Genomic DNA, 23,119 nt, shown 5'->3' with positions numbered 1-23,119 from the left:
CTCGACCCTCGCGGAGTGATCGGAAATGCTTGCGAGTGTCCGGTTTTCGGTTCGATTCCATTCCGGATTCTTTGCTGCGCCGGGAATGCGACAGCTTCGCCCTTCAACAATGTGCAATTTTGGTATCGAATGAAAAAAAAATACAGCGATTGGACAAATTGCGGAGAGAAGACGCACATGCGGGATCGATCAACAATGACTGCAACGAAATATCGAACCACCATCGGAGTCGATGTGTGGGTCGAGAGATCTACTGATGAGAGTTGAATTTTAAAATTCAATAACAGACATCTGAACTGACTAGCTTTCTTTGCATTTTTACCATCATCTTGAGCTTGGAATATCAGTACTGTCATGGACCTGTGTAAGTTATAAATTACGGGTTATTTGTGATGAGGTACGAAATCTTACTTGTTCATCTCGCACTGAGTTGTCAAATTAAAGTCAAAAGTTACGAAATTATTATCGAATATTCTGCATATTGTCAATAAAGGCTTGTTGTATGAAGCTATTGTTCTCCTATATTCATTGTGCAGAAATGTCTGTTGTCTATGGTAGCTGGTGCCTAAATAGCATTTTTTGCTTGTATTGATTGTTTGTAATGCCCTATTATTTGGAGCTCCTCTACAAAGTTAAACTCAAGGATTCTAATAGATGCACTAGACAAGTATACAATGCCTTCAAACACAAAGGATCTCAGAATTCCGTAGATTATCGTGTAATAAAACCTTACGTCGTACTTGTAGATCCATCCCATTGATGTGGTACGATACAATACTTATCGAGTACCACACACAAATTGAATAAATTGCCTCCTGTAGCCTAATGGAATCTTCCTAGTTTCGTACTATTCAATGATAATGCAGGATGTTGTTTAGAACGCAAACTCCAAGTGTATAAACAACTTTTACCGCTCTTATCGTTTAAACGAGTGGCCCAATAAGGTAACCTACAGTTCATTTTAATCAGTACAGTAAGTCAATTAGTGTAATTTTTAAATAGAGTATCATCGTGATTTTTTAAACACGGTTGTAAGTATAACAGTTAATTATTTTTATAATTAGTGCCACCATATCCATCGAATTCTTGGTTACTTTCGGTTTGACAGTTATGGTTTACGGTTTCTTCTTCTTCTTCTCGTTGGCTCAACAACCGTTGTCGGTCAAGGCCTGCCTTTACCACTTGTGGGCTTGGCTTTCAGTGACTAAATGATTTCCCCCCATAGCAGGATAGTCAGTCCTACGTATGGCGGCACGGTCTATTTAGGGATTGAACCCAGGACGGGCATGTTGTTAAGTCGTACGAGTTGACGACTGTACTACGAGACCGGCTCGGTTTAACGTCGATATTAATCCACACCATAATAGCATCGCAGACGGTGATCAGATATGTGGTTGAGGTGGAGCTAAAGATATTCAGAGACTAGAATACATACGAGACCAACACAGCACTATAAATAAGAAGCTCGAGTCGTGTGGGCGAAAACCAAGCAAGAATAAACATTCCGAGAAAGTTGCTGAGAGAAAAGAATTGATTATTGATTATTTGATAATCAATTCTTAAGGATTAGATAAGAATTTACAATAATTGAACATTGGTTGGACATGGACAGATTACAAAAATCAAGAGTAAACCTGTGTGCGATCTCCTGAAGTATTGGGCATGTTATGGATGTGCCATCGCAATCGTTCCATTTTAACATTCTTACTTACTTATCCGGCGTTATAGCCGCTTTGCGGTCTTTGTCTGCCTCAGGAGTGTTGAAAACCTCTCACCGCTCACAGTCCGTTATCCCTGCCTTAATGGCGGAGTGAGGAAGCTGTACATCCCGTATGCTCGTCGTTATAACGGCTCCTCCATTGTCCTTCCCCACATCCGGGTCAAGTATCCTTCTGAGCATCTTCCTCTCGAACGCGACTAAGAGGGTTTCGTCAGATTTGGACAGTGTCCATGTCTCAGAGGCGTATATGAGTACCGGTACTATATGTGCTATATAGTCCCAGCTTCGTCCGTCGCGACAAGTTCTTTGAGCTGAACTAATTTCTCAGGCTTTAGAACGACCGGTTGGCAGCCAGTATCCTTGCGCGCAGCTCAGTTACATGCTGTTGTCGTTGCTGACCTTTGACCCGAAATATGTGAATTCTGGGGCGACTTCAAAAGTGCGTCCACCTATCTGTACGTCACGCCTACGTAGGTTTAGATTACTTATTGCTAGGTCCGCTGATGTTTGGTCTTCGCTATCAGCTATCAGGAGAGCCACAGACCAATGATGTCTATATCATCAGGATCTGGGTTGACATATAGAAGATGGTTCCCGAAGTCTCCACTCTCGAGTCCCGGATGGCTGTTTTAGCGCCAAGTTGAAATTTAATCCATTTTAACTTGCCCATATGAAATTGGTCCTTCCTTCTGAAGATGTTAAAGATGCTGAAATGTGTTGTTGTTTCCAACCTGAAATACTCTTATTCTTCTTCTTATTTGTCACAACAACTGTTATCAAGGCCTGCCTGTACCCGCTAGTGAAGTGGGCTTGTTTTTCAGTGACTTATTGTTACCATAGCAGGACAGTCAGTTCTACGTATGGGGTCACGGTCGATTCGGAGTATGAACCCACGACGGGCATGTTGTAAGCTTGTATGTGTTGACGACTGTACCACCAAACCTCCTCCAAAATACTCTTATTACTTGGGATAAAAACATAAACATATTATAATCCAAACTTCAACGCTAGTTTGTTAACTTACTACATCTTGGCTTATCGTACACCCACTAACGTTATTCCTTCCGGGCATTTGAGGATACGAGCGCAAAATATGGTTTCCCTATAAAGGGCAAACAGGCACCTCTCCTCCCTTTCTCTCTCATTATCTCTCTCTCTCTCTCTCTCTCTCGCTCTCTCTCTCTCTCTCTCTCTCACTCTCTATCGCGAGTTTTGGACCCGCTGAAAACAGTGCCCGGAGAGAGTAGGGCACATACACATGCCCAGATTTCCGTGGAACGTTTCGCAAAGCGCGTCCGACTGCTTTCCCCGAACAGCCGAGGCGACTGTGGCCGCGACGCGAGCCCCGTTGCCCGTTGTATAAAGAATCATTATTTAATCGTTAGTTTCGCCTCGTCGGTCTGCATTTCCGGTAATTGACAGAGCGATGCCGGGTCCTGCACATACAGCGGGCAACAGTGCACCGGACCGGTGTTTTACCTGCGCACGACCACCACCATTACCACCACTACCACGATGGCTGACTGTCAGAGGGGACTCTTTACTCCGCCACGGGGAAATCAGTAAATGATGGATAAATGGTGGCTGCTGCCAGGGCGGTTAGTTAACGCGCTTTGACGGTTGCCACACATCACTATGGCAGTTACACAGTTATGGCAACGATGTGGCTTCACCCGACGGCGGAGAGGGGGTCGGCCGCGCTCCGGTTGATCGTTACGTAACCTGCCAACTTTGTTACCGTGCGCCCCGTTTTCGTCCACGGTAATGTGCACTCCTTCTCGCGCGAGAAAGTGATGTGTTTGTGTTTGTATATGTGCTGTATGTTACGCGAATTCCGAACATGTCACTCTGTAGAACTAAGCAGCAGGAAAAGTTTTCCCACAAGGCAATAGAAGCTGGCTTGGATGACTTGGTAATTATTTAGTCCTTGTTTTGCTGCACTGCTTTGCTGCGAGCAGCGTACTCCGTTCGTCTTACGAGCAGCACCAAAAAAGCGCAGCCCAATCAATTGATCGTGCTTTAGTTTTCATCGTGCTTCCAATAATAATCGGGATATTTTCATAATAGCTGAATAGGAAAACTAAAATTCCAAAGAAAACCCTCCGGGACGGCGGCTTTGCCCCCGACCAAAGCTCCATTTGCACGGATTTGCTCTGCGCTCCGTTCCAATTCTACCCTAATCGTGGACAAATTAGAGTAGCTTCAGCCAGCGGTAAGATAATTGATTGCCGCTGCCCTCGCCACTGCTGCGCTGCTGTGCCAAATGAAACAAAACATCCATCTCCTTCGATCGTTAATTGCTTCCTGCGATCTGCAAGCAGGCTGTCCCCGTTGGTGGTGTGTACCGTGCTACCACCACATTGAACCATAAAAACCCCTTCCCTCATCCCGTGCCTCATCCCGCTTCCCTCCCGCCTGGCAAGACTCACAAATAAACCGCTGTGCCATAAACCAATCGGTAAGCTGCTACGGCGAACCACGCTTACACGAATGTCGATGACGATGTGCATCCCTATCGTGGCCAGGAAATCTGTACGACTTCCCGGGCGGAAATAATAATCGCTTCCCAACAAAAACAACATCAATTCGCCTTCGTCCTGTCTTGCCGCACCATTTGCAAGCCCATACCCATCCTGGGCAGGGGGACGGGGGGAGGGATAAAGCTTTCGGTTCGTCATTCTTTTTCCGTGATGGTATGCTTCCTTAGCTGTTTGCCTCGCTCGTTTTTCTCGCTTTTTTTTCCAGCGCACACCCATTACCGTTTCCCCGCGCACAACACGCGGTGGCACATAACATTGCACTCCAGCTCCGCATGGTCTGCTGGGGCGACGCACATGGACGAAAAACCCGCCCGAGCGCGGGAATGGCGGGAACTCCAAACTGGCAATCACAGCCAGAATGTCCTTCAAGACGGAAAACTACATTCCAATTAGCGGTGACCTAATTTCGGTGTTTGTCCCCGGTGGGCTCACACGGACAGGAATGGGGGCCGGTGCGCGCATTAAACCACGCTGCTCCCGGCATCACCCTTCCCGCTGCCGCAACCCGCATAGACATTCCAATAAATTTACCCGCTGGGTGACAAAAGGGTTTCGGAATGGTCGCGATGGTTTTGTACGGTGCGAAGAAAATGTGAAGATGTTCAGGTGGGCCCCAAAACCCTTCACGCGCGCACTTCGTTATGTACATACACACACACACACAAGCACACACTTACACACCAACACAGCAGGGTTAGGCTGGCAAAAGGGGTTGGCACAGTATGGCTGGAAGTTTGTACCGCCGTTTTACGGATACTTGCGGTTCGTGTACACTTGATTAAGCGTGGCAAACTTCCATCGGCCATCGTGCTGATGTTTCCATCGCCCATTTTGTGGTTTTGCCCGTTCGCTAGCAAACCCAAGGAAGCGCAAAAAGGGTTTGCGCGTAGAAGTTGACTCAACCATACAACTGGGAAGACGGTTTCGATATGCAATTTCACCAACTGTAAACGCCGAACTGGAACAGAAATAGAACCCTACAAATGTGGCTCGGCGAAGCAGCCCATGTTACAGCGTTGCATACATTTAGGCGTATACGCGAGCTTCCTTTTGCAGAGCACTTGGCAGCGTTCTGATGAACTGGTGAGTGAGGTTACCAAGACAAAACTATGTTTGTTCATCTCTTTGCGAAAGAATGGCAAAAAAAGAAAAGTAATAAATGCGTTTTAAGCATTTTCCTCTTATTTTTTTATGTATTCAACCCTCTCGTTCGACACTAATTGAGCGTACCCGTGATTGCGGTAACTGCAAGGAGGAATGCCTTGCAAATAAGAATGTTTTAGATATAAAGCATTTAAGATAAAGTCACTACAACTACTTGATCCACTTAGTGATGGATTAATCTTTAAAATGAGAATGCTTGAAATTATCCACTTATTTTTTATATGTTAACATAACTAGCTACTTATAACTAATATGTTAACAACAATTCAATTTGTTTCGAATTTCTCAAAAATCTCAAAAACTGGAAAAAGCTGAATTGATATGATACGCTAACTCAATATTTTCAACAATCTTTTCTACTCCATATCGTCTGATGCCTAGCACGCTAATGATTTTTAATAGGAAATATTACATTCCTTTATTCTGAACACACTCTTGATTGCCATAACGCTTGTGCTGGAGGGTAATTCATGATTGTGAAAGAAGAAAAGTTCTTAGCTTTAGAGCTTTTGTACTGCAAATGAAAGTATAAGGATGAAATGCTTACATTTATATCCTGACACATCTCCACCATTAATGCTAATTATAATACCAAGCTAGCAATACTAGACAGCTCTATCCACTAGCTTGTTCCGGCTTTTAAATCCAAGTTCGGTTTTAAATCCACCCCATGAATGCCCATAAACCTACGGCCGTGCTTTCTCACATTTTCCACATCCAACGACGGCCCGTAAGCACACCACATTAACCCATCGTACGAGAGCTGTAAAGCGTGCATGCAGCTGGATGGGCACCCGAAACCCCCGTGCAGTTGCCGAAGCAAAACCCTAACGTTAATGAGCTTCGCACGATGCACGCTCGGTGGAAAACCGTGTTTTGCAGCCCAGTTTTCCACTAAACCAACCAAACAAACAGCCCCTTCCATCGACGCCCGTACACCCGTGCACGCAGACAGCCACAAATGCGGACGCAAACACATACACATAGCCGTGCGCTGGGTGGGGTAGCCTATTGAGAAACCACCAGCGTTGCTGTGCCCCAAGCACATTGGTCCCGGGACAGGTACGGGCTCTGGGGCGCGCCTATGCACATATACACGTCGATAATGATTTGCAATCAATAAACTGATAATAATGCATGAACCGCATGCATACGATTCCGGCCTGCAGCGCCACTCGCAGGACCTCGATTCGATTGTGCAAAAGCAAGCGCGAGTAGGTTATGATAGTTAGCTTTATGGGCATTTTTTTAAAAACTCAAGAAAATGCTACAGTGCATGTGGTTTTGCCACCTCCTATGTGATGTAGCATTACACCGTACTCACCTGATAGCTGTCCCAGTCGCTGGCGAAGGTGGCAGTGTTGGAGTTTTCCCGTCGGAGCTCGGTGAAATCGGCCATCCCGGAGCCCGGTGGCACCTTCTGCAGCTTGAGGGCCAGCCCCATCGTAAACACTTCGCCGCCCAGCTCCATCCCGGGGACGAGGCTAGCAAAAGGGCACTTTTTCGTTCAGGGTACCAGGCGCGGGGACGCACGGTCGCACATCTGTTGCCACGCGAGTGTTCAACGATCCGAGCACACACACACACACACACCGGAGGGAAAGTCGGAGGAAAACAACGGCTGCTCGCTCCCGCCCCGTTCCCTCTACGCCCAGCTAGGGCTGGACGGTGCTGAGCTACACTCGATGCGACAACACTGGGGCTCGCACTGACGATCGAGCCACGGACTCCGCACCAGCGCCGATCTATTGCTGCTCATGTTTTCCACCACAAAGCCGCCAGCCCGAGCGAGGCGGCATAAAACACAGTACAAGCGCGATTATACGCTGGCCACTAGATAGGGCAGCGAGCAAAGCCACCCACTCAAGAAAGCACCGTACACGAAGCTGTTCTTCGCGGGGTACGCGTCAAATTGGTTCGTTTGCGTTCTGAAATGCGCGTTCACTGCGTGCCAAACGGCATTGCACGCTGAGCATACAACTTTCCTACACAATGCACCGCACACAAACACCCAAACACTCGTACAATTCACAATTATTCTCGTTTTTTTTTTCTCTCTCTCTTCACAGCTGCACCACAACAATGATGTGTTAATTATATTACAGTTGAGGATCATGTATCCCTCCCAAAACACTGCACCGACTTCGGGAGCTTCGAAAGCTGTGCTGTGGATGATACGGCTACGGCACAAAAATGTGACCTATTTTCGCTCGTCCCAGAGCCACAGCCTGCCCGTTTTGTTGGTTCTAAGCGCTTTGGGGTAGCAACGAAGCGTGGAGCATGTTTTATGATCCCGTTGCACAACACACACTCACACACACACACACAATTTCACGACCAGCAATGTTCAAACTCCGTTTCCTTCCAGGCGTGATCCTTCCATTTGCTGGCGAGCTGTTGTTGGCTGTTGGCTAAGAACTGGATGTTACTGACCTGCACACAAGAAGCTGCCCGTGAAGGAAACCAGGGGATGTGTGTAGCAACGATGAGGTGAGCAAACTGCAGCACAACACACGCTGGTGTGGCCAAGCAACAGATATGTGTGCCACAGGCGCACGTTGTACCAGCAGCGAAAAGAAAAAGAAGGACAAAAAAACCCACCAGAGAAGGAAATTGGAATACCCGGAACCCTGGCCGTGTCGTGTCGGATTTTGAGCACGGAGGAGGACGATGATCCGGGCGCACGATATGGTCACCCTCGCAGCCGTAAGCGTAGTGATGGCCCGACCGTCACCGTCCGGAGTCCGCAGTCTAGGCTGTGCATACCCTCGTGCCCGCCAGCCGATTTCGTCGTCGTCGTCGCCCGCCCGCCCGCCTCAACCGCCACGCAACGGCAGAACGCCAGAACGGTGGCGAGAGCGAACCCGATCCGGACCCGATTCCCGATTGGGCTCGCGCCTTCACCGTGAGGCTCCCGTACCCGCTTCCCTGCCGCTCCTATCCCAACCGGGAGGGCAAGTTCCGTGCCATGCCGCTGGGAAGCTTCACCCACTTGCCTGCCCGTAAGTTTATGTGTGTTTGTGTGAGTGTTTTCTTTTTTTTGCGAATTTCTCACCTGCTTCACCACCCCGACCCGACATTTTCATATGACCCCCCCCCCCCCTCTCTTCCCCACGGATCCTACAAGCAACCGGGATCGGGTTGATGAACGGTAGATCCGTGCCGTTTGTTTATCGCCCGCGCTTTTTCTTTCCTCCGCAATGTTGCTGTTGCGTCTGGCGTGCTGCACCTCGCTCTGCAGCGCTGCACCTGTCGCCAAAAAACACTTCCCCTACCCGACCGCCCGAATCCCGAACAGTCCCGGATACCTTCACATACCTAGGCCGATAATTCGGCCAACGGTTTTTAGTACAACAATCTGTGCCGTCCTCCCTTACGGCTGCTGGTAGTTACATTCCACTTGTTTTGGTTTGGCTATCGCTGCTTCAGCTACGCTTCCCGAGCCCGAGCGGTCGCCACCAGCTGGAGACGAACCGCTAGCTTCCGGGAGCGAGAGTTCAAAAACCTACAACTGCGTGCGCAATTTTCGAATTTTCGAACATCCGCTCCCGGTGGATCCTGGTGGCTGTTGTTCCCTGCTGTTCCCTTTTTTGTCCCATTCGCTCGTCCGTCCTCCGGCTGGCTTATTCTTGCTCTGGCTGTCTCTCTCTCTCTCTCTCCGTGAGGTACGGTGTGAGTGTATGTGTCATTGCTTAACATAAAACAGGAAACAAATTCTCCCCTACTGACCGACACTGGGACAGGACCGTTAAAGCTTCCTTGTTTCTATCCCACTTCTGTACGCACTACACGTTCGTCAAACCAACCGACCCGAACGTGCACGAGTGCCAGTGCTCGGCAAGGCGTCTCGGGGGGTGAATGTGCACTAGCTGTGAACTAAACCATACCACCACCACCACCACTACTAGCGAATCCTTGTCAAGTGGCATTTGGCATCCCTTTCTCTCGTTTCATGCCTGCACTGTCGCTCGCACGTGTTTTGTATGTTGCTGGTAGAGCCTAGCGGTACGGTTTGAACCGAACAAACGAACGAACGGATTATTTCCTACCTTTGCTAACTTATTCCACTCAAAATTCCACCCCACTTCCTGCCCTCGAGGGGGAGGAGGTGGGGGTGGAAGCGTGAGAAAAGTGAGTTCCTGAAATTAGGTGAAGGTGAAAACACAACCGCCCTACCGTTGCCTCACACACGCACCCCCGTTGGGGCTCGGTGGGGTGATTCAACGCCATCCGCGAATACTACATAAATATTCTGGACTCTTTCCGGGCTGTCGGGCCTCCGTCTCCCCCCTCCCTTCTCCCCTCCCGCTATCCTTTCCTTCGTTACTTTAGGCAGGAATTCGGACCCATTTTCGTCCTTGAAATGATCAACGGAACGGGGTTTGTTTTTTTTTTTCGTTGGTTTTATTATGTTGGAAATGCTCGAGCTGAGGATTTACGAACCAGGTGGCGCTGGGCAAAGGGGGGCAAATGAGAATTTGTGAGTGACATTGGGGGATGTGAAATTTGATGATTTTCCTCGCACACCTCGTAACGGCGAGGGAACCATTTCGGTGATGGGAAAGTACGGACAGCCTTTTGACAAGTTGTAGCAATCCGTCAAAAGCATAGTTTAAAGCTTATAACTGTCGGCCCTTTGATGGGTGCATTTATCAACATTTCGCAAGAGAGTGTTTTAGCTGATGTGAGGTGAAAAGAGTATGGGCTGATCAAATTTCGCACCGAGATTGTAATCCAGATAAAGACAGAAACAGAGTTTCTCAACCCAGCTAATGAGCAAATATATTAAATACATTTCAATACAATATCAATGGCAATTCTAACGACAAGCTTTTGCTCAGAAATGCGTCTAACGACAAGCTCAGAATTAAACATGAAAACCAGAATACTAAAAGCACACTGCTACTACATCTACTAAACGTTCTAAGGCACCTTTTTGTTCGTTAAAACATCACATCACGCGTATCGATCGGCCCCAGAGCGGCATTTTCATATCGTCAAGATTAGGAGCCACACACAACCGACCATTACGATTGAAGTACGAAAAAAAGAACGCTAGTCACGGAAAAATGATTACTATTTTCCCTTCCGTTTCCCCGCCGCAAGCGCAAATAAAAAAGAGAAGAAAAAGAGAAGAAAGGACCTCCTCCGCAGCCTTTGCCCACTGAATTAGTAAACAAACTCGCGTTTTATTAATAGTCCGCGGAAGCGGACATCGATTGAATGTTTTAAGTTTTCAAGGTTCCGCTCATTACGGCGGTAAGGTGTGGAGGACGGTTCCACCTCTGTAGGGTCATAAAAGTTGTGTGTGTGTGTGTGTGTGTGTGTGTGTGTGTGTGTGGCCCCTTTGAACGCTGGCTGGCTCATACGTATCCTGCCTGGTCGTAATTTACAATGCTCAATGCCCCTTGCACCCACCCTGCAATACCTCGTGGTGCGTTTGCCTTTGGATTAGGGGGTTTCGTATGGTTTGATTTCCTTTTTCGTATTCCTCTCCGTTTCCTCTCTGCCACTCAATGGTTCAACCTCTTGCGAGGCGGCTAATCGATAGGAATGCGTCCACACACATATACACTCCATTAGGGGACATTAGAAGAAAGCGCGGGAATTTTCCCAACAGCCCAAGACACATGTTCCGTCCCAAATTGGTTCGAAATCAAACGGAAACGAAGGAATCCAGTTGCCAGGCAGCAACAGAGCAGCGACCGCCTGCTGCTATACATTGGTTTGCTGCTGCTGCTACTGCTGCTAAAGGGTGGCCAATTTCCCCTGCCCGAAAGCCGAATGCGATCCGAGTGTTGCCTCCACAGGGGAGGCACCCGAAGTCGGAAAATGGATCCCCGTCACGGCTTCAACCCTCTACTGCCTGTCGCCATGCCGTCTGCACGTTCTTTGCTCACCGTTCGGTCGTTGGTAGGTCACGAGACACACTGCACGCCCGCGAGACTTCGGCTACACACGGATGCACTTTTGGCCTACTTATACCAACGCACCGGAGCGTCGCACGACCACGCTCGGCGCTTCGGCGTCTGGCATCGTCACAAAGCTACCACAAGCACTTCCTGAATGTGTGCTCGCGCGCGTGTGTGTGTGTTTGGGGTGGGTGCGTGTATCGAGCTTTTAGGACAAAAAAGCACGCAGGTAAACGATGCGTAAAAGTGTGCGTAGAAGTGTGGGGCTGGTGGAAAGGTGGATGGTGGGTTGTTTGTTGTTGGGATGGTTTCGCGAAAAGCGCAAGGGAACGAAAAACGAAGCTCACTCGATTGCCCGGCTGTAGTGGCACCAAAAGCACAATGTTTACATGTTTTCTCGCCCGCCGAAACTCCGAGCAGAGCGTTACTTACTGCGTGATAATGGGGTGCAAAAGTTTCCCTTGCTTCGGTTATTTCCAACCTTTTTCTTATATGTAGCGTTGACGGTTTCAGAAAAGGGATGAAGGGAAAAAAAACCTCGCTTATCAAAGTGAAAGTGCAGCTTGTGCTTGTCCTAACCAGTCCTGTGGATAGCTTTGATGTGAAGGTGTCTACTTTATTTTTTACTTCCACTTCTCTTATTGCTGTTCTTAGAAAAACAAAGATGGTCAATTTTGAGGGTGGAACGTAATCGAAAACATACGCTCCCCAGGGCTTTCAGGGGTTCTTCTTCTTGGGATATTTAGAGTTACTAAAATAGTCTTCTATGGCATGGATCCGACTTCCATCAGAAAGTTGAAACTTGTTGGCAGTATTCATGAATGTTGGCAGAAATGATAATATATCTTTTTTTTACGTCTTTTGAGACTCAGAATTTTGTCGCTCCTCTAGTTAGATACCATTCTCGTGAAAAATGTCGCCATCTCGGTTCCCAATAGGGTATTGCTCATGTGCAGACCCCAAGGCTTGCCAATTTGATTGTCATTGCCTTGATAATCCAACTATTTGTCTGAATGTTGTGTTATTTTTAGAATTTTGTGTAATTTCTTAGAACAGGGTCATGAAGCCCTCAGAAGAACTCTGCCGCCAGTTCAACCCAGCCATCCAGCTTTGGTGTTAAGGCAGGCTACATAACTGCAACTCCGTCGTCTACATAGCTGTTGCAGGTCTACTGCTACTGTTCTGCTCTTTCAATTGCACTGAAAAAGTAGCATTTTTTTCTCATAACAATCAGGATATTTTTGTATTACTTGTGGGATACTTTCATGAATCTTTCGTACAGGAAATGAACTTAATGTGAAAGGAATTGGACTCTACAGCACCTTTTTGGGACGAATCTAATTGCGGCAACGAATCCAACGAATCCAATGAGCCTGTCCAAATTGAATACCTTGAGCAGTCCAAAACCCATCCTATAAAGTTCATTTGTCATATGTAAGATTCAAAAAAGTATCCCAAACTTCCTCAATCATGATCCATACCAAACTTTGTAAGGCTTTGTTGTTCTTGAGCTACTAAAGAACTCAGCCTCTTCAGACTGCGATGCATAAAACCATACGAGACGTAGTCATAGATACAGAGGGAATATGATTGCTACAAAAGCATTTAATAAAATATTGGCCAACAACACTATAGGATTGGAATGCTCGAAGCATTAAAGTGAAATCAAGATCCAACAAAAAGGGTGTCAATAATAAAATTGTTTCAGAAACTCATGATAAAATTTATTTATTTTAAGGTGCTTTTGACTATTAAACAGTGTATAACTATGAATATGGATCTTGAACACATTCAATCATACTTTTGTCTCACAAAAATGGGATAGTATCTACCGTTCGTTGAATACAAAGTAATATAAACACAACCTGTTTCCTTAATGCTGCTGTTTCAACGTTAAGCAGCTAAAGGAGCTTCAGCATCACGTTATAGCTTAGGTTCGTTAAGCATACAATTGTTGCTTAAGCACATTTCAAAGAAAAAAAAATACATACATATAAACTCTTTCTTTGAGAAACCAAGCCATCAGCTCCCAGCCACATAGCCGTTTCAGCTTTGCCCTCAGTGCAGCCCACCGCTGTAATACTGCTAGATGCCTTATCCATTTGGTGTCCTTCCCACTTCCCCTGTTATCGAATGGACAGGCAAGTTTTTCTCCTCTGCCGAAGCCACAAACTTCTAAATCCCAATGTAGCGTGTTCGCGGTTAGTTGTTGGAAGGATGAGAAACGTTCCGTAGCTAATGTGCCATCAAAACACGGACCACCGAGCTCCTCTCAACCACCTTTTGATGCTAAAGCGAGCAACAAAAACAACAACAAAGTGTAAAACTTTAACCGTTGTTTTTGTTCGCCTTGTGCCTTCTGTTTTCATCCTCTGTTTTTGTCTCATGGGATTAGTTTTATTCGATCGAGGGTCGACCGCACCTTGCGGAAACGCGAACGTAAACACAGGCTGCAACCCTGAACAGAAAAAAAACAGCGCAGTGGTGTAATACACACGAAAAACAAAAAGAAATCCAGTTTTAGGGTCCACTACCCGGACACGAAACCTCGAGTCCCTCGTCCAATTATCTTATCTTGACCTTTGCGGAGCGGGAGGGATTTTCTTATCGGATCACCGGGGCCCATGCAAGGCACTGAAGAAGCACCGACGGCATCGAATTTAGAGCCATTTCCAAAGATGATCCCGGATCGAAATCGATAATGCGGCACGGCTCACCCAAGCCTACCACACCCAGCCGAGCCACCGGCCAAAGGGCACACCGGTAATATGCTCGCACGTATGCACGTATGCCCGATGGAGACGCTCCCGCGGTAGCATCTTTGGTTGGCCGGCTATGCAAAGGGGTTATATTTCGGGCACTTTATTTTTGGGATGCTCGGTGTACGCCGGCTGCCAGCGATGCAGAACAGTCGGTATTTTTATCCTTCAACGATTGAAGGATGCATATTTTATGACCCTTTCGAGAGCAAGGTATGTACTATACGACGGTAGCGTGTTTTTGGTGAGAACCGAAGCAAATAAGGAGAACGGCTTCCTAAAATCATTGAATCGATTGAAAATAGTGTTTTCTTTGTAATTCAATGAAGCCTTTGTGGATTTTGTATGTTTGATATGAAATTGAAATTTTAATTTAAAAAAATATATGATTAATAAAAAAAAAATATGATTCATGAAAAATATATGATATAAATATATTAATTTATTGTTTTCCTTGATATTTTGTTCATTTTGTTGTAGCTGAATAAAATATCAATAAGGAAAGGTACCCTAACATACATCCTAGTTTTTTTTTTCACAAATATAACCAACATAAAACATGCAAATTATTTTTTTATCATGATTATCTTCTTTTATCTAAAATAAAAAAAAGTAAAAATCAAGAAAATCAAAGTAATTAAACAGACAATACACTGGTAAATAATTTTGGAACTCTTTTCTACTTTGTTAGTAATATATGTTACAAAGTAAAATTGAATGTAGAATGTGGAAAGTGAAAATTTTCAAAACATAGTAGCAAATTATGCAGTAATAAATTGTATCATATAGCGCGTGGCCACGGAGCTGAAAAAATGTTGAAAATTTTTTCAACTTTGTCAAAATTGCTTGTCAGCTGCAAAAAAGAGTTTTTCTCGTGGCCGCACCAAAAACATACACAAGAGCGACAAAAAGCTCCAACATCTGAATATCATCGATATTTTGTTTAAGCACTAACTAGGTACATAAATCAATTAGAATCATGCATTTTAGCATTATTATCATAACAATGGGTCACAACTGCGCCAAATAGCTGTTTGTTTACGCTTTTTCACTAACGTCAATTTTTGTCAACTTTTTTTCCTGGCTGCTCCAGGTCACAAAATTTTGACAAAAGCTCAAAAAAGTGACAAAAGCTCACATTTTGAAAAATTTGTCAGCATTTTGTCACTCCCGTGGCCTTTCGCTTATACGATCTAACATCAAGCATCAAGTTTACTTAAATGGTGTCAATGAATTCCAATTATTTTAAAACCACACATTTTTTTTTTTAATCGGAAACATGTTTCTCTTTCATAATTGGAACGTATTAAGTATTGGAGTTTGTAGACTAAAAAATATATACGACCAAATTATATGATAAAAACTTAATGTTTTCCAGCTATGATTAAATCATAGTTCATGTTTCATTCAACAGGAATATAAATAGTAATCCAAACATTACAAAAACATTAAAATTTGTAAAGTTTTCCAATTGTTGCCTTGTTGTTCGTTGTTTCTTTGAGCATAATTGAACAAATCACTTGAAATCATATTTTTATGAACATAAATTTTCAATTGCTACCTGTATTTGAAATACAAATCAATACATCCAGTTACCTCCCTAACTAAAGGTTACTTCTAAATGGTACTTTTTTTGAACCAGTGCAGATAGTGCGATAATGTTTGGAAACTATCGTTTGCAGCTGTTAAACATTAGATCGTTGAATATACATGAATGAAGATACATTTTACTTCGGTTGTTTCATTTATTTGTGATCAAAACTTACTCAGAGTAAATCAACTAAGTTCATTCTTATTCACCATTTTATTGAAATGGTTTCCGAGCTTAGCAATCAATTCAATAAATCAACAAAAATTAAATTAGCTGCAGTTGATGACTCTTATAAGTCACATTGACGGTTGCTGTAAAACGTACATGGATCGCTTCTTAACCGTGCAGTTACCCAACATGTCATTTTATAACTAAAAATTGGTCAGATCAAGCCAGTGCATTCACGGAGAACAAAAATTCCTCGCTATAGCGCGTCAAAAAATAAAGTAAAAACTAAATAAAATAAAGTTCCCATCAATCACTCTTGCCGGGAAATACATTTTTACATTCTCTGCAAAATGGCCAAAGTCCACCAAACACTGTTTAGCTTATCCATTTAGATGCACCAAGGCAAACATGCTTCCTATCTCCAACCGGAGTGCATGGATATCAAGCCCTAAAAGTAGATAAAATCCTATCTATCTGCCGATATCAACCTCCACCACAACGCTGCTCACCACCCGTACATTCAAACGAGCGCGTTTGACACGATGCGTTATCTTCGACCGTTACGTCCGTGCCACGGGCGATGTCCGCTAGAGGACGCTACCTGCTTTCGTGCTTCGCCGCACGAAGTCCGCCGATACCGACACCGCGGTGTGATGGTGTATTTAACCACACGGCCTGGGAGAGAGAGAGCTAAGTTCGGTGCCAGACACAGCGAGGGACAGAAGTCGATTTCCCGGCCTTTCATCGCAAGCAACATTCGATTGCATTTCCCAAACACTCATCCCGTGTAAAACCACCTCACTTTACATCCACAATGGCCGTCTGGGAAGGAAAGAAGTACAAGATGGAGAAGTCGGAGGGATTCGATGACTACATGAAGGCTCTCGGTAAGTACAGACGATCGTCAGCGGTGAGGTGTGTGGGGAGTGCAAGAGGGGAGGGGGGGGGGGCTAAAAACGCCGGTTCGTTTTCCCAAACGATAGGAAGCCAAAGTGGTGTGAAATGCGTGTGTGGTTAGAAAAAACTTGTGCAAAGCTAGCAGATTCCACATCGTTTGTCGAAGTTTTAGTTGAATCTTTTGTAAAAATCAGTATCAATATGAGATGAGTGGGTCAGTGTAATTTAGAACACATCGTGCGAGCTATCATCCGATGCTGTACAGGCGGTCCCCGAGATACACGGTACCTCTTATACGCGGATTCGGAGATACGCGGTTTTCTAAATTTGACAATACTTTGAGCAAATTGTACTGATTTGACACATCAATTGCAAATTGCCAAATAATTTCCGTTTTGATCAAATGTTAAAAACTATTTCAAAAGGTTTAAATCTGTTATATTCAGTCAGAATCATATCAAATAATTCATAAAGTGAATAAAACTGCCTCCTACTTGCAAAATTACACGAAAATTAGTGATTCTTTAGCTGGAAATCACGAGATTCGACTTACGCGGAAATTCGAGATACGCGGTATTTTGCAGCCGTTTTCGGTCCCCATTAACCGTGTATCTCGGGGACCGCCTGTATATCTGCTTCTTGCTGTCTCTTTCCTTCTATCTTTCGGTTGTCGTTTGCTTTCAGTCTAGCCTACTCCAACGAGCAAAGTTTCTCTCAGATACGCACCACATCGTACGATGCAAGGGCGCGTTTGCGCTGAAGAGAAGCCAGAGACCAGAATGAAGAGAGGGGTGAAATGAAACGGGTAGTTAACACGCTAACATCGTTCGTTGGTTCAGCACAAAAAATACGCAATACGAAACTCTCCTGGAATGACGAGCCAGCGAATTCCTTCTCGTTGGCATCCTGCTGCTTTATCTCGAAAATTAGTTTATATTTTTAAACTGTTCTGTTGGATGAACAGCATTCCTTGAATCGATTTGTTTGCCACTTGCACAATACAGTCTCGCGCCGTTGGATGCAGAAAAGATCGGTTTTTCTAACCGGCCGGCTCAACGATGCATCGATAGTGCTTCTTTGCGAACGCTGAACAACAAGCTGAACAAATGTAGCGAAGAGAGAAATGTCCGCGTGTCGATTAGATGGCACGGGTCGATGGCCTTTCCAACGATTCAAATACACACTTGCGCGCAGCGTAGTTGTTGTGTTGCGTATTGTCGCATCTATTCCGCTTGAGGGGGCTTGTCAAGCGGAAGGGCAAAAGCGGCAAAAGGCGGTGCAATGTTCTGTGCTGTCATTACTTCATGGCACACTTTTCCGGTCACGCTTGAGTACTTTCCAACCCGTCACAAACATACAAGAGTGGCGCGATGTCCGAAAGCACGTGGTGTACAATGTTTGAATTTGTGTAGTTGCAGCAAAAGAACACTTTTTTGTTGTTGTATGAAATGAGTCACGACAGAGCGTCAATTTCGCTTTCTAAAGCTACATTTGTCCACAACAACAAAGTACATATAGGTTCATTTTAAGGTCGCTTCAAGTTACTCCTTATGGCAAAATTCGTGTTTATTGCATTAATCATGCTCAATTTGCCGCACAACGGGCTCATAAGAGGAACAGCAGACTTCCTTCCAATGAAAGCAACGGTGCATTGCAAATACCAGACAGACACTTCCGGAGAACCACTTGGCTTCTTCATTCGCTCGCGAACTCACGTGACAATGACTGGAAGAATGCACTCAGCAGAAAGTAAAATGCCATAATCAAATGGTCTACAGTGCATAACCTCTGGACGGCTTCCTTTCTGGCGGTGCAATAAAGAGATCTCGCCCGCGTTGTCTGACCGAGACCATTGTGAATCAATTAATATCAATCCAATTGCCGGTCAGTGGGGCTGCGTTTCTTTCCCCAGAGCTGCACAATACAGCCGTCGTTGTAGCTGAAGTATTTTCCCATGCTACCCGAGGTGACACTTGTCAAACAATTCAACGGCGGTAGTCAGACAACCCGATCCTTCCCAAGAAGAGGCCCCTTTGGAGGTCGAGCTAACGCAACGGAATCTCTGTTTAAACACGACCCGCAGGCCAACATACACCGTGGCAGAGGCTTAAGAGGTTCAATTGGGTAAAGAAGAGGGCAGCATAATTGAATCAAGAATCCATTATATTATCCCATTTACACTGGTTTGTCGGTCAGGGGTGAGGGCAGTAGTCAACTGCCTGAAGTGAACTGAAGTGACGGTGGACGTTGTTATCTCCTCGGTGGCCAGATCGAGAACCGATGTTCCCGATGACGACACCGAAAGCACTGATTGTGGAAGGCAGCACGAGATAGCACGATGGATAATAGACTAACTTCATTATCATTAACGCAACGAATTAGGCTTCTTCCCATATTTTGCGTCAGTCCTTGGCCATATCAGCTGATCAGTGTAACACAATTAATCCTCACCATTTCGCAAAATATGTCCAGTTGACGCCATATTTGCGTAAAACATGTAATTATAATGATGCCTCGTGTGTTCCCCCATTCCCGCTCTCCCTGGTCGCTACCCTCGACGTCTCCCTGGTAGAGACAAGTGAGCAAAACACAAAAAAAGCATTAGCTGCACTACTACCTGTTGCTAACGATTTTGTCAGGTCGACACGCAATGTTTATTGCATAATTTCGGTTCATTTAAGCGTCACTTGAAATTACCGATCCAACAAAGCGGCGTCCTCGTCGACGGTGTTGTCGTCGCACGGTCGGTGTGGCCTGTGGTTGGGTCGGGTAGTTTTCCATCGATTGTTAATCGAGCTGGAATTAATGCTTTCCGTCGTCGCTTCCAGCCAACAGCAGCAACTCGTAGCACTTTCGAGGCAGGACAAATTTAAACCAAAACGATTGTGGAACAGGCCAGTAGAACGGGAGAACCCAAAAGAAAAGACGGGACGACGGAGGGCGTGTTGGTGTTTGATGGATTTATTCTATTGTACCCAGATAAGCGATGATAAGACTCGCACGTTGCACTCCAGCAGAGAGTTATACGCGATGCTTAGGAACCTTTTGCTTTTTCTCAGTATTCCTCAGTTGGGTACACTGATTAAAGGCCTAAATATCGATAAGCCAGTAAAAGACCCAGTTGCCAGTCATTAGGTCTCGGCCCGGTAAGGCTCGTAATCGTTGCTCGATAAAAAGATGAAACATTTCTACATTTTGTGTGATCGAAAACTTACTTCACGCTGGAATGAACGTGGCCCAGGAAAGATTGTAGGAAGAAAAAGCGCCGAGGTGCAAGATTAAGGCGTTCCGAGCACCTTTGAACTTTCGTGACGGGGGCCGCTTATCGGGGAATTGAGCTTAACAGTTGAGCCCTCGTGCGGTCAGTTTAAAATAAACATAATCGCCCTGATTGTTCCCTTGCCGCATGCTATAGGTAGGAGTAGGTGAAGCAATCTGTTATCAGTAACTGCAAACGTGAGAAAAAAATATGTTGTGTAACGATGCAGTCATATTTCCAGAAGGATGTTTGCTCTGTTTGCACCTTACTGGGCAGCCTAACGGGCAGAATATTCTTCGACAATTCGTTCATCTGGTAGACTTATTGATTTTTCTCCATTTCGTACCAAGTCTTCCGACGAATGGAGTATGCATATTAAGCATCAGCCATCCATAAGCGGACAAAGAACGTGGAATAATGCTCATTACCTTGGTACCGCACTCATTGCACGAATATATTTGTGTGACATAAATGGTTGTTTTCCTGCTAGTATAAAGTTCCTACACTTCCTGAACCACAGGCATCAGTAATGTGCTGCAGACACGGGACGTTGAATTAATTTCCGACGCTGCACCAGGAAGTGGTTGGCATCGTCCAGTAGCAAATGCGCCAAGTCGGCACGCTACCACTCTCTCATACCCGCTGTATTGGTGTACGTTATCGACGTTTGGGTTGGACTTTGACTATGCCTTGCCCTTCATGCGGTGTTAGAACCTAAGTCCAACCCTGCCATAGCACGGTAATCAGCTGTTGTACTCTCTCCTCTATTGCATTGGCGTAGGGTGGGTGTGTTTTGTGATAGTGGCGTCAAATTATGGACGATCGAATAATGAGGCTATGTCTGCATCAAATGCATTCTGTCGCGCACAAGGACCATACCCTGACTGCATTGATAACGCCAATCCCAGCCAGTTGATAACGATATCAATATAAATATCTTTTGTGCAATATTCACCAACCCTCTCTTTCTCCTCGATTCAGGTGTCGGCATGGTGCTTCGCAAGCTTGGCAACAGCATCTCGCCCACGGTGGAGCTCGTGAAGAACGGTGACGAGTACACGTTCAACACGCTGTCCACCTTCAAGAACACGACGATCAAGTTCAAGCTGGGCGAGGAGTTCGACGAGGAAACCGTCGATGGACGTATGGTCAAGTCGGTCTGCACCTTCGATGGCAACAAGCTGATCCACGAGCAGAAGGGCGAGAAGCCGACCACGATCGTGCGCGAGTTCACTGCCACCGATCTGACCGCCACCATGACTGCCGGCAACGCCAAGTGCGTCCGCTACTACAAGGCCGTCTAAGAAGGACCGACCGACCGAGCGAGCGAGCTTCTCCGCCGGAGCAACTACACTCGATCTGTGACCGAGTGGACCTTTGCTTTACCATCAGGACATCACATTTCCAGCATCATTCGCATTTAGATTCTACTGCATGGAGAGGACGTAGCAACTAACAGACTAAACGGAGAAACACACACAGACACAGAACCCTTGCGGGTGAGGAGCCTGCAGACATGCGGTTGCAAAAGGATGTGTGCGTGCGTGTGTGACTGTATTTATAAGAGACCATCGCGGTGTGGTCGTGGAGCACGTGTGTACGTGTGTGCGTGTGCACGTACCGAAGAAGCAAACAATAGCGATAGTGCGTTTTGCTCATTTGCGATCGTTTATGTATATATTTCGTACGAAATATTATGATTTGATCATAATCCTCAATCCTTGTTTGTGTTGCTCATTCACCAATCGTCAAGAATAAAAAGACCAAGCTTGAAGGAATTACTCTGTACTTTTTATGTTTTTATTTGTATGTGTTTATTTATTTCGTAATTTTCGTTCTTCCAATGTTTATGTTCTTTTTCATGTTGCTCAATGGACTGCCATGCTAAAAAATTAGGAAAAATAAAAGTAAGTCATAGTAGAACACTCGTACAAGTAGAAAATTCATCTCTACATACTTTAAAAAGATGTAAATAAAATCAATTTATATCCGAATTTATTTCATTAAAATTTACCACACGCACTCATGTTTCAGTATAAATTAGATTTGAAATACATTTACGTTTTTTTTATTTAAATCGATTCATGGATGAACTGGTTTGGGTTTCATTTTAGCTCAAATATATTGCTCTCCGTGTATATGTAACCCCGTCTGTCCCTTTAGCTGAGTTGCGCGCAAGGCTGCTGGCTGCCAACCGGTCATTCTAAAGCCTGAGACATTTGTTCAGCACAAAGAAGCTGTCGCGACGGACGAAGTGGGACTATATAGTACCTATATAGTACCGGTACTCACATACGCCTCTGATACATAGACACTGTACAACTCTCACGAAACCCTCTTAGCCGCGTTCGAGAGGAAGATGCTCAGAAGGATACTTAGCCCCGTATGTGTGGAAGCACAATGGAGGAGCCGTTATTATGACGAGCTATACGAGATGGCCATGTTGTACGCATAGAAACGGACGACCCAGCCCGTAAAGTCTTTTTAGGCCGTTTTTAGGCGTGAGCGGTTTTGGACACTCCTGAGACAGGCAAAAACCGCAAAGCGGTTGTAGTGCCGGATAAGTGAGTAAGTCTGTCCCTTTTTGTGTGGATAGCCAGCTACAAACTAGCTCATTTTTGCTCGCAAAATAATCACAAACGTTCGCTTCACATCAAATGATCATGGGAACCCATATCAATACATTCCTTTACCTACCAAATAAACCGCAATGTACTGCGGATGCGAAGGGAAAATTCCTTACAGAACGGGAGGCGATCGAAAGGTAGGGCAAAGGTAGAAGTACTACTTCCAATGGTATCTTAATGGGACAGACTCGGGAGACGTAAGGATGGGAAGAAAGCAACAGCAGCAATACCAGTAATACAGCAATGATGCAAATGACGATTTGCCACCACCATCTCTGGATGAGATTGCTAGCGTTATAGAGCAGCTTAAGAGTAACAGGTCCGGTGGTAGCGATGGTATGTTGGTCAAGCTGTTTAAGATGCGGCCACAGTCAAAATGTACCATCTGAACGTGAGAATCTGGTAGCAAGAAGAACTATCCCAAGAATGATAGCTGGTCGTCATTCATACAGTTTAAGGAAAAGACCGACAAGCTGGAATGG

At 45.3% G+C, this 23,119-nt stretch overlaps 2 protein-coding genes across 2 annotated transcripts in view; one reads left to right on the top strand and one right to left on the bottom strand.

Moving 5' to 3' along the window:
• LOC120950824 (neuropeptide SIFamide receptor-like) overlaps positions 1-10,608 on the bottom strand; it is a 99,580-nt gene extending 88,972 nt beyond the window's left edge. Inside the window, exon 1 of the mRNA XM_040369173.2 lies at positions 6,749-10,608. Coding sequence (XP_040225107.2) covers positions 6,749-6,895 — 147 coding nt within the window. The 5' untranslated portion in view covers positions 6,896-10,608. The remainder of the gene's footprint in view (positions 1-6,748) is intronic.
• Positions 10,609-16,526: 5,918 nt separating this feature from the next.
• Positions 16,527-21,788, top strand: LOC125906500 (probable fatty acid-binding protein). Its single transcript, XM_049605498.1, has 2 exons — positions 16,527-16,741; positions 20,992-21,788. Exons 1-2 carry the CDS (start codon positions 16,669-16,671, stop codon positions 21,312-21,314), a joined length of 396 nt encoding a protein of 131 aa, XP_049461455.1. The 5' UTR covers positions 16,527-16,668; the 3' UTR covers positions 21,315-21,788.
• The last annotated feature ends 1,331 nt before the right edge of the window (positions 21,789-23,119 follow it).

The sequence above is a fragment of the Anopheles coluzzii genome, chromosome 2 (assembly GCF_943734685.1).
Source record: "Anopheles coluzzii chromosome 2, AcolN3, whole genome shotgun sequence".
Taxonomy (NCBI): Eukaryota; Metazoa; Arthropoda; class Insecta; order Diptera; family Culicidae; genus Anopheles; species Anopheles coluzzii.
This window is presented reverse-complemented; position numbering and strand designations above follow the sequence as displayed.

What these genes read in the sequence shown, in the direction of transcription:
- LOC125906500 (XM_049605498.1), top strand. Translation starts at nt 16,669, where the DNA reads ATGGCCGTCTGGGAAGGAAAGAAGTACAAGATGGAGAAGTCGGAGGGA. An exon ending in TGACTACATGAAGGCTCTCG is followed by an intron (nt 16,742 to 20,991) that starts GTAAGTACAGAC and finishes TCCTCGATTCAG; the next exon opens with GTGTCGGCATGGTGCTTCGC.